This window comes from Canis lupus, chromosome 2, assembly GCF_048164855.1.
Source record: "Canis lupus baileyi chromosome 2, mCanLup2.hap1, whole genome shotgun sequence".
Classification (NCBI taxonomy): domain Eukaryota; kingdom Metazoa; phylum Chordata; class Mammalia; order Carnivora; family Canidae; genus Canis; species Canis lupus.
In genome coordinates this window covers 2,860,133-2,872,791 of record NC_132839.1, presented here as the reverse complement: position 1 = coordinate 2,872,791, position 12,659 = coordinate 2,860,133, and the positions used below count along the sequence as shown (strand labels likewise).

General features: G+C 36.9%; 1 protein-coding gene across 20 annotated transcripts in view; it reads right to left on the bottom strand.

Moving 5' to 3' along the window:
- Positions 1 to 12,659, bottom strand: part of TMEM232 (transmembrane protein 232) — a 248,986-nt gene that overhangs the window by 212,482 nt on the left and 23,845 nt on the right. For all 20 annotated transcript variants that reach the window (XR_012012605.1, XR_012012604.1, XR_012012606.1 and 17 more), the window contains 2 exons: positions 2,240 to 2,351; positions 724 to 829 (listed from right to left, as the gene is read on the bottom strand). Coding sequence is in view for 14 of the 20 variants with exons in the window: in XM_072788172.1 (XP_072644273.1) it covers positions 724 to 829; positions 2,240 to 2,351 (218 nt within the window). In the remaining 6 variants the exon portion in view is untranslated. The remainder of the gene's footprint in view (positions 1 to 723; positions 830 to 2,239; positions 2,352 to 12,659) is intronic.

The window sequence follows — 12,659 nt, the reverse complement described above, 5'->3', positions numbered from 1 at the left end:
GGATAAAAGTGCCATAAACTCAAGTCAAATACAAAATTGTTCTTAACTCTTCCTGTTGCTTGAAATCTCCCAGAAAGCCCTATAAAACTCAATTTACATGGGGCAATACTCTCTGACCTCATATGGTTAACATTCTAAATCTCATTTTAAAACGCATACACATAAAAATCAGGATAATGATAGGAGAAATTTTACCTCCTTAAAAATAATGTTTTTTAATTTCTTTTTGAGAGTGGTAGGATGATGCTTTGGAAGGAGACATATAAACGAGAAGTGATAAATGGAAAGGTAATGAGTAAAATGGCTGTTTGAAATAAGTGAAAAACAAAGGACCGTTTGGTTAACGTTTTATGAGTAAGACTTATAAAATGCCAAAACAAGTTTCTCCAAATGTATATAGTGCCTATTGTAATTAAAAATCACTTCAATGACACTTTATATTACTTTTTAATTAGTTACTAATTTTAGAAAAAAGCAATGAAGACTGTGCTGAACAAAAGTTTAAAACAATTTTGTAATTAAAAAGTTGAGCAGTCAAATTCATAAATTCAAAATTACAAAAGGAGCTTTCACAGTGAAATATTACAAGATATTTCTATAGAGAAAGGCAAATTTTCCTTGGCTCCTGCACAATTTCTAAATATAAAGGTCACAAGTTATACCTTTTCTGCTAATCTAGAGAACACTCAGGGAAACTGAGAAGAGCTTAGGAAGAGTACATACCATCTTGGATTTCTCCTTTGCACTGAGCGAGATACATTACTTCCATCCACGCAGTAGGAAGATGCACATGCTTTCCAGAGCCTAACGTTTTGAGACCCAGTTTTCTCTGTTATGGGGAAACATGAAAAAGGCAAATCAAAATGTATAGTTTCTTACAAATTTATTTGCTTATTTATTTTGATTATCCCTTACTTATATTCTGAAAGTCACCCTATGAGGCTGTGCTCTATAGCCAGGGTTATAGAAAACTTTATATTTTTGCTTTTATTACTTTATTTTTTGACATTTTATGTCAATGTATTAGTGCTAAAGTATAAAGAATGTTAATATTCTGAATTATATCATTATTTGCTACAAATAATTTTTACTCTTCACTTTCAAGGGATTATTTCTATTTCATTTCCCTACCTAGAGAATGCATCTCTGATTCTAGAAGGAAAAGTATATTGAATGTGATTCAACTGAAATTAGCTTAATGCCAACTTGCTGGAAAACTCTGGCTACTTCACTGTGAATGGTGTGAAATTAATGAGCATGCATTATTGGTGCCAAAGATTGCCACTCTTCCCTTAATGGGCCCACTCCTGGGGCTTCCCCAGGGAGCAGTTGGCCATTTGGACAGAAGCTCACTGATGAATGTACCTGCTAGCACCTCCCAGCATGCATACTTGCCAGAGAATATTCTTTTTTTAATTAATTTATTTTCAAAAATGTAAAATATATGAGCAAAAGTAAACTAAAACACTGGGAAATAATCCCAGCACAACAAATAAGATGGCTTAATTTATGCTCCAGTTTTGTATGACTTTTATTTCATGAATATTTTGGTATATATTTTGGTAATATGGTATATTTGTACCATAGGTATATATAAATATACTATATATATACATGTATTTGTACCACATATAAGTATATTAGTATATATAGTACATTAGTATATTATTTCTCTGCCTAACATAAACTGGATCTAATGTAAGAAAAGCAAAACAAGGACTTACTTATTTCACTTCCTGTTCTGTTTTGATATGTGTTTGAAAGTTTGCAAACTAATAGCATTCTCTTAAAGAATGTATTTTCTAAGTTAGGGGAATAGTTTCTTATGGAGAAAGAATAGAGTATACTGTGCATGTATCATGAAGGTTTAGGGAAGCTTCCTTTCTTCTTTGGGACATTATGGTATATCAATCAACCCTTTTTTAGGAAAAAGTGGAGTTATCATAATCACAAGTTTATTTGCCAGCCTTTCACATTTTATGGTGAGTTCTTGGACTAGTGTCAACAGCTGTATCCCTCAATAATTTATGGAGAATCTTCACCAAAAAAGCCATTTGATGTTGAATTATTTGCTTATAAGCTTTAACTTTAGTTTTTACTTTGCATTAATATCTTTAATGATACTTAATAATCTAAAAAGGGTATTTCTTTTTATTTTTGATATTTCAGAACATGTAACCACCCACCTGACTAGCCTAGAAAGTCCATATACTGAATAATCAAATAGTGTACTATTTACCTTACACCTGAGAATGTTTTTTCTAGCTAGGTCCAACAACTCTTCTTTCTCTTTTGGATTTTCGGTTTGGTTGAATCTCACGATGAATTCTTTTGTGATTGAAAATGATGGACTAAACCAAAAACAAATCAATAATTATAGTTAACAGTTCCCAAATTTTAATTAACTTCCAGCGACTAAGTGCAACTGTTTTCTTTTTATTTTTTTAAATTATTTATTTATTTATTCACGAGAGACACACAGAGAAAGAGGGAGAGACACAGGCAGAGGGAGAAGCAGGCTCCATGCAGGGAGCCCGACGTGGGACCCAATCCTGGGTCTCCAGGATCACGCCCCTGGCTGAAGGCAGGTGCTAAACCGCTGAGCCACCCGGGCTACCCTCTTTTCTTTCTAAAAAGTACTTTACCTTAATAAAAATGTTTCATATACACACAGAGTAATCAGTAAAATTATTCTTATATATGTATGTATTTATATAAGAATACATATATAGGCTTCCTAGATTGATCTAATCATACTCTTGAATTGAGAAACATAGTTCTCATGATGTCAAAGAATTTTGTAGTCTCTGGAAAAAAAAGTTTCTGAAATGGTTGCCAGAAGTCTTGTTGGTATATGCCTTCTTCAAAGGTAAAAACCAGCACAGCTCCATTATGTTGCAGGCTGATTTATCTCCTCACATATATCAGTGTTGGTTCAATTTAGCTAAAGTTTTGTTCCCTCCATGCAAGTGAAATCAGTCCAACTATGGCTGCAGTAAAATAAACAAAGGAGGAAAGGTGTATGTGGGAAGGCCAGAGAGGTGACAAGAAGCCAGATTAACTCTGGACAAGATGGGAAATTATTGCAGGGTTTTGATAAAAGGAGTGGCATGATTTAAATTTAAGTTTTAATAGGATCATTCCAATGTCTATTGAGAGTTGGAGTGTGGAAAGGTGGGAGGTAGCAAGGCAGGAGACACATGTACACTTAGGTGAGTCTAACAGTGGCTGAGATCAAGATGATAGCAACGTCAGTAAAAAGAAGAGTTTGGATAATGGGTATATTTTGATGTTAGCTCCAACAAGACTGCCCAAAAAATTAGAAATTAGGCATGAGAGGAAAGGGAAAAAAAGGAGTCATGATTTAACTGAGTAACTGGAAGGATGGAATTGGGCTTTTCTGAGATGGGGAAGATTGTTAAGAGAAGCAGATTTGGGATAAGGGTAGAGAATGAGGTCACTATTGGACATATTATGGTTGAGACAGCCATAGCCATCCCAGTGGAGACATAGGAGAGGCAGTCAGATATATGAGTTTGAATTTCAGGGGGGAAAGTTCAGGCTAGATGCATCAATTTTGGATTCATTTTTGAGTCATTAGATAAACATGTTGTATTTAAAGCCTTACAAATGGGAAGGAACTCCTGGGGAAAGTGCAGAGAGAGTAGACAAGCACTTCAAAGAGAAGTGAGAAAAGTAAGTTGCAAGAGAATGAGCAGAGTGATTATAATAATATTCTACAGGATTTAAGAGGGATGTAGAATAAAAAGTGACATCAGAGGGATAGTGAATGGGTAGTAGAAGCAATAAGTTGTTTATTTGTGTGGTCAAATAACTGTTGGCCTCATGCTATTGGTAGGAGTGGTCTGGAGGAATAAAACACATTTTTTAACAACTTACTATACATTCAGAATTTATGTGAGAAACAAGGAAAAAATACATGAACAAAAATCAGACTTTTGCCCCTGCATAAGTCACAGTCCTATTGAGACAGATGTATGTTAAAGTAATGACGGTGCCTCCAGATCACAGAATAAGCAGAGGCAGTGGCACAGTGTCCTGTAAACTAGAACCCAGGAAAGAACAATCATGAAATAACCAACTCTTTAACTGCCATCCCAGAATGGGCATTTAGTCAGTCACCATTCAGTAACCATTTATTGATCATCTCCTAATAGGCCTGGAAGTTGGGATATTTGGATGAAATAGAAAGCTCTGCCCTCAAGGAGCTTGTAGTAGAATAGAGGGAGCGTTGAGGTGTCAGCACGCACAAACGCTGCTGGAACTGGACATTCTGAAATGAGTAATTTCATTCTTGATTTCGTTCTCTGTCCCACGCTCGCTCTGGGAGGTACCTGCTTAGATAGATAAGGGGAAGGTTGACAGAAAATTTTTTCAACCATCATCCGGGATGATGTACCTTGGATCCTCATGAAGAGTCCCAAAGAGTTTTGATCTTCGCATCTGTTCAAAGGACTATGGGAATTACAAGAAGGTGCCCCTTTATCCATTTACTTTTTTAATAAATTTCATTAGAAATTATATTTTTTTAAACTATTAACATTACAGTGTTGTTTATAACAAACCGAGCATGTAGGGGATGCATAAGGAAACGTCAACAGACTGCCTCCCAACAGACTGCCTCCAGTTCTACCCGCCAGAAATAGCCACGATTAATGGTTTAGTGTGCATCCTTGTGTGCTCTTCCGAGCGCTCACAAACATAAGCTGGCCTATAAATGCTTACCTTTAAATAAGTGGGAACACGTATACAACACTGTAGCATTCTTTCTTCATTAAATTTATCAGACATTCCTCAAATTCAACTGATGCTAACATGTGGATACGATGTGACAGCAAATGTAGCAAGTCCTTTATGGATTGACATTTCCCATGACTTCTTGTATAATTTTGCCCACCCTAACCGAGGCTGTAATTTTTAAAGACCCTTGGACATGGCCTATTCAACAGGTACACATGATTCAGATTTAGCAATTCCCATACTATATTGACATTTAAATATTTTAATTAGCACCTCTGCTTATAAATATATTTATATTTAAAAATCATGAGAGAATGAAAAAGCAAAACTTCAAGTGATAGAACATATTTTCCACATGTATCACTAACTAAGGGCTCGTATCCAGAATATATAAAGAACTCTCAAACAATGGAAACATGGAGAAGAAACTCAAACAGGCAGTTCACAAAAGAAGACATCCACATGGCCAGCGCATCTGTGATGGATGATTGACATCATAAGTAGGGAAATCAAAACTTAAACTACAGTGAGAGGTTCCTGTACCTCGACTGGAATGACTAACATCGAAAATAACGGCAAGGCCAGGAATTTGAAAGGATGTAGGGTAACAGGAACTTTCATGAGCTACTTGTGGGCTTATAGAAAGCATTTACATCATTTTATTGCCAAAGTGAAATAAAGTCTTGGGGTAGAGATAATATAGGATTTGACTTCTATATTATGCTTAGGGTAGATTTTATAAATAATTTTAGTTTTGTCAATTATTTTTCGGTATGGTTTGTAGCCTATAATGAATCCTTGAAAATATGGGAAGTGAATGTCTTTCAGCTTTCTGTGTAGATATTGAGTCCCTTAATTGGTCTCCCATAGCTCATGTCAGTAAATACTTAGTGGGAAATAAATATAGCTATTTAAACCATGTATAGCCCATCACAAATAAACTGAGGTTGTCACACCAATTATTATATAATGATATACAAAAACACCTAGACAGCAAAAAAGACACTTGAAAGATTAATATAGGCATTTGAAAAGAAAATATGGTTTAGCTTCCCACATTCCAATTTCTTCACACATTCTACTTTCCTCAAAGATAAATGTAATGTGTTATAAGTATATAAGTGCAGGCCTGTGGAACACGCGGTACATAAAGAGCATCATTCTAATTTTACATATAAAGAAAATATACTTTGCATGAATACCCGACCTAAACTATTTAATAGAATTTTTATTTATTTATTTGTTTGTTTGTTTATTTATTTATTTATTTATTTATTATTTATTATTTTTATTTTTATTTTTATTTTTAGCTGAGAACTCATTTGGTTCAGTTAATATTTAAGGGAAGACTCTTACACACAGATATTTTGCTATATACAATGTCAGCCTCAGCCTCAGAAGGTTCCCAATCTGGGAGGGAAGTGAGATGCAACAAAGAGGTATATTAAAAAAAGAAATGAGGGACGCCTGGGGGGCTCAGCGGTTGAGCGTCTGCCTTAGGGTCCCAGGATCGAGTCCCGCATGGGGCTCCCCACAGGGGGCCTGCTTCTCCCTCTGCCTGGGTCTCTGCTTCTGTGTGTGTCTCTCGTGAATAAATAAATTAAATCTTAAAAAAAAAAAGGTTATGAACTCCTGTGGGAGTTTAGAAGTAGAAATCATAATTCCAATGGTTCCTAGTCATACAGTCTTTGCTTAATCACTTATAATCTGTGTGAACCATCATTTTTCGTCTGTGGAAATGAGGATAAAATCCTGTAGAATTCCGAGAAGTATCGAACCAGAACACAAAGTCTGATTCCCAGTACATATCCAGTGCTGGGTAACTGTTAGTTATAAGCATTACTGTTTGGGGTTAAAGATTCAGGAAAAGCTTCTTGGCAGAAATGGCACTTGAGCTGTAACCTGAATAGTGAGGAACTGGAAGGCGACGGACTGGCAGCTGTCCTTTCAAAATTCTTTCTCTGCCTTTTCTTTGGCACACGGTCACCTCGCTACTCTAGATCTCCCAGTCCTTCTGGCAGCTAGATGGGGGCACATGGCCAAGCTAGTGGGATGGGAGCAAATGTGATATAAGCGAATCTCAGGCCACCTCTAACTTCAAGACACACCATCTTCCCTAGGATCATACTTTTTCCTCCTTCCTGTGGACTGGAGCACACATGTGGTGCCGAATCAGCTTCGATTAGGCAGATGAGCACAACACCCTGTGAGATAATGACGAGCCTGGGTTTTTCACTGACCCCAAAAGCAGAGCTGTCTTGTCAACCTGGACCCATTGACTTCTTATGTCACATAAATACATTTCTATCATATATAAGCCACTGAAATTAGAAGCGTCTTTCTATAGTCATTTCAAATTTACCCTAATACAAGCAGGAACAAAGAGAAAACAAATTATTTGGACTCGGCATCCATAGACAGACAAAATGCTTAAAATCAAGATAGGAAATGAAGACAGAACTTCTGGGTTGAGAACAAACATAAATGGCATTGAATAGTGGTCTGTGGCAGAGATTTATGGCTGCCTACATCGGTGTCTATTCTTCTCCTTTTCTCATGAAAATATTCTTTCTTGTAGTTAGGAATGCCTGTCTATGTCTCAGCCAGGAAATGTAAGTAAAATTCAGATAGTAGTTCTGGGAAGTTTACTAAAAAAAGAGCAGAAGCCCATCTACCCTTCCTCTATTCTGCTGCATGAAGCATGACTGTGAGAGCTGGAGCTTCAGCAGCCCCGCTACACACATGAGGTAGCCTTACGTGTGAGCCATGTGCAGCAGAGCAGCTAGTTAAATGGAACTTAGGTCCCAGATCACATCACCAGCTCTGGACTGACTACATTCAGAGAAAGAACCTTTATTTTATTTAAGTGGCATTGCTATTTTAGATATTCTTAGTTGCAGTGGCCACCAATTCTATATTATGCAAAGACTTCTGAATTTTATTTGAAAAATGAGGAATTATCGTGCAGAAGAGTTAAGAGTACACTGTACTGCAGGATGATTAAACTGAAAGTCATATATTGAATGGGTTTTTTTTTTTAGATTTTTTATTTATTTGAGAGGGAGAGGGAAATAGCATGAGCACACACAAGAGGGAAGAGCAGAGGGAGAGGAAGAAGCAGGCTCCTGCTGAGCAGGGAGCCCGATGTGGGACTCAATCTCAAGACCCCAGGATCATGACCTGAGCTGAAGGCAGACGCTCAATCAACTGAACACCCCCAGGTGCCTCTATTGAATGGTTTTAAGTGAGGAATGACTGTTAGTAAACCACTAGGCAATTATTTCAACTATTTAGGTAAGAAGTAATAAATGTCTGAACTGCAGTTTGCACGGTACAAATAAGGAAGAGGAAATGAATACAAGAGATTGGTGGAAGCTAAATCAATAAGGCTTGAAGACTAATAGGATATGAGAAAAATTGTGAGGGTGGACATAAAATAATCTGGAGGTTTTGAGCCTGCGAGATTAGAGGTAGAGAGTTGACATCAAGACAATAAGATAGAGAAATGGGGCAGATGATCCATGCTGTTCTGGACAACTGACTATCATTTACCTGTGAGGCATCCAAGTGGAAAGGTCTGTAATCCAACAGACTTGTGAGGCAGGCATTAGGAAGTGGATAGGATTTCGAAATAAAGATTTCATATTTGCTTACTATCAGTGATAGTCACAGCCACAAAATTTCAAGAGGAAGGGTACGGAGGAAAAAAAATGGTCAAGGGAGATCTTGGGACATATTGCACAAATAGAGGCAAGAGGGAGGGAAGAAACAATAAAAATAATAGGAGGAGATTTGGGGAAGCATATTTGGATTTCAAATATGCGTATAATTTGGGTTGTAAATTCCTTCTCTGAGAATTGTTCATCACTCATATTCCCTACTGAACCAAAGGGTCCAACTTCTATACTAGGACTAGATGACTCTACCTCCCTGACTATAGATGAGACAGACATCTAAATCAAGCTAGCAATCTAGTCCTCTCTCAGGGATTCTGAATAATTAGCTGATATTTTAATTAATTGATGTTAGAGCTGAATGGTCATGTAAAACCAAGAGGTGGCTTTTGCTGAGAGGTCATTCAAGACAACAAAGCACCCCATTGCAGAAGGCTACTTGCTCACCATCGTAGCATCCAATCAACATTTGTTGGATAACTTACTAATGTATAGCCAAAGCCCCGACCCTTTTCATGTTTAAGGTCTAGTAAATGTGGACTACATCTGTCCGGTTGACCATTTCATCTCCGATATCAATCAGAGAACATAATGAGTCCTGAATGAATAAACAAGGCCTGGCTATGCCTTCTGCTCTCAGGTTCCACAAGACAGCCTCGTATCCTTCCATTATATTTTTCTTTCACTTGACTTAATTTGAACATGTGTCTGTTCCATGCAAACAAGCAATTCTAAGACTGAGATAACAAAGAACAGAATGAATATATAAAGAGCATGACCAAAAACACGTATCTACAGGAATACCAAGACTGTGGACAAAGAGGTCAGTAGAGTTAATGTTCAGAAAGTGGAAATCACAGGGTGCCTGGGTGGCTCAATTGGCTAAGTGACTGACTCTTGGTTTTGGCTCAAGTTCAGATCTCAGCCCCATGTGGGGCTCCACACTCAGCGCAGTCTGATTTGGATTATCTTTCCCTCTGCCCCTCCCGCCACTCGTTCTCTCTCTCTCTCTCTCTCTCTCTCCCATAAATAAATATTTTTTTAGAGAGAGAGTAGTTTCACTAGTGAATTACTGATACTGAGTTGAGTTTAGGGATAGGAAAAATCTGATATCTGAAAACATTCTGCAAAATACAAAGCTCGTAAGGTCTCCTTGATTTGTGCCTGTATTGTCCATAAATATTGTGCAGAGTCTCAGATTCACTTGATCTTCATGGCCCAAACAGTGAGATTCCACTCCCCTTCTACACTGGGGTGGGGGGGTGGGGAGCCACATGCTGGATGACACAAACTAGAAGTATGGATGAGTTAGCATGTATGAGGTGTATCCTGACCAAGGAAAATACTAGACAGAAAGGAACAGATGAGATGAATAGTCCTCTTCTTTTTTCCATTCCATGGACTACTGTGAGATGTGGCTTCTTGAAAATTGTCTTAATAAGTCCCATTATGCCAAGTATGGACATGTCTGCTATATTTCACTGTGGCAAGTTGTGATTTAGTGCTCTAGGTAGTAATGTATCAAGGTTTCCCACCTCATTTTCCTTTTTTTTTTTCACCTTTAGTGCATTGACTTTGCATACCCCAAATAAAATATTAGAATTTTAATCCTCTTCTAATATTCCACCTTCTAGATACTTGGGCTAAGACAGTGGTATAAGCCCAAGTATAAGAGGACTGTGGTTTCTATGATTTTGTTAAGACTCTACATACTTTGTACAGATGTTCTCATCAGGAGCTACTGATCTCTCATTTGGGGTACTACATTCTAAAGGAAGCTACATTTAATACATAACTGCATGTGTTCATGCTCTTTATGGCCATCCAGATCCTAAGTCACCATATTTTTGGCTAAATCACCCACTGTCATCTTCAAATGCCACAATATAGATGTCTTAGCTAAAATTAACAGATCTGATTACAAGGTCTTAACCATTTAGAATTTTACTTTCTAAAGCCTTATAATAATTCAAACAAATGAAAAACACATTATAGATAAAATGAGCAAATGATAAGAATGTAACTGTACATCTAGAAAAGTGTCTCCTTGCTGCTGATAGCACATATTTACAGTGCATACTACAAAGCTATATTGTATTATAAACGTATGTTTGTCAAAAATCAGTAATATTATACAGATATGTACACATATAGCATTTCAAAATATTTAGAGCATATATTTGTGGAGTATATTTTACAAACCATAAAAGTGTCAAAAACATTAATAAAAAGGAAAAATTTCAGGTTTATTAACATTTTAGGAAACTTTAAAGACTACAGTCTCCCAGATGTAAAAAAATAAGCAGCTTCTGTGAGAATGATGTAAAATAATCTAATATCTTGACTAAATCTTCCTAATGCAAGCCTTACATTCCCTTTCATTCTTTCCAGTCAGCTCAAATAAATGTATATATTTGATGTAAGTCTTCAAAATCTTCTGGTCTTCTCCATCTCTGAGATGAGGTAGAAATAAGTCAATCGGAGAAGGACAAACATTATATGTTGTCATTCATTTGGGGAATATAAATAATAGTGAAAGGGAATATAAGGGAAGGGAGAAGAAATGTGTGGGAAATATCAGAAAGGGAGACAGAACATAAAGACTCCTAACTCTGGGAAATAAACTAGGGGTGGTGGAAGGGGAGGAGGGCGGGGGGTGGGGGTGAATGGGTGACGGGCACTGAGGGGGGGCACTTGACGGGATGAGCACTGAGTGTTATTCTCTATGTTGGCAAATTGAACACCAATTAAAAAAATTTTTTTATTATTAAAAAAATAAAAAAAGAAAAAGAAAAACAGACTATGCACAATAAAATAATCTTCATCATAAAAGAAAATTGTGACAAAATAGTATACTCTGAACCAGTAATCCACTGAAAGATTGTGTGATTTTCTCTTTGGTTCAGAATAGACTTCAATACCTCACTTGAGGGATTTATAGGGAGCTCTAACTGTATCTCTAAAAGAATCCACACGAGGCTTACAAAAACCCATGTTTCTAAGGAAGAATAAGTGAAGCAAACACAATATGAGGCGTATGACAATTCATGTGACACCTAAGAAGTAAAACAAAGGTTATGTCCCTTCATTCGAGATGGGTCTCTACTTCATCTCAAACAGCTGGTGACAGAAACAGAATCTGGTTTCCCCTGGTACCAGGGGCCATGGAGACAAGACCAGGTATGTTGACCGTGCAGTAAGCAAAAGCCAGGATTTTCAAGGTGTGGGAAACTTGGGTTCCCTCCATGTTGTCTGCCTAGATGCCTGAGGTAAAAGCAATCAGAAATAATCCCAATTCCTTCTCCCCAACCCCATGGAGCTGTAGAGAAGGCTGCCGTGGTGCTCAGCAGAAAAGGAGAAAGAAAAGGAAAAAAGTGTGTGTGTGTGTGTGTGTGTGTGTGTGCGCGCGCGCGCGTGTTGTCAAGATCAGTCTCCAGGCCGATGTACATGTCAGGCAGATTTTAAAACTCAGTGTGTAAATTTGGTAACAAGAGAAGTAGTCACACGGAAAATATCACAAATCAGAATAAATTAATCAAAGTACAGACCAAAAAAAAAGGAAAATGGAGACGAAAGAGTAAAAGGTCAAATATACAATGAGATGATTTAATACACATTTATTCAAGATTCCCAGAAGGAGTGAAAAGAGAAAATGAGTTGTCAAAGTAGTTTCTGAAGAAACAATATCGAATGACTTTTCAGGAATCATATAGTCCACAGATTTAAAAGGTTTGAAAGACCCAAGCAGAATAATTTCTTAAAAGTACATTCTGACATATCATAGTAAAACTGCAGAAAATGCAAGACAATGAGAAATTTTTGAAAGCACCCAAGGTGGAGGAACACAGATTAATATTACAGAAATGGCATCAAAATTTCACCTAGCTTCTCCACAGCAATAATGGAAGCCATGAGTAGAATAACAGCTATTTGCTGAGGAGAAAGAAAGGAATAAAAGTGATAACAGACCAAAGATAATTCCATATTCAGTTTTAAATTTCTTTCAAGAATAAAAATAAAATAAAAAATATTCAGAATAACAAAACCAGATTTTCTCAGCAACAAAATCTCACAAAGGAAAATTTTAGAAGTTGTTTATCTGGCAAAAGAAAAGGTGTAAGAAGCAAAAAGGAATGGAAAGCAAGAGAAATGATACAGTAAGTAAAATGTAAAGGAAAATTAATTGCTTGAATTAGTAATGAAGTCTAGTGGAATTTTTAAAAA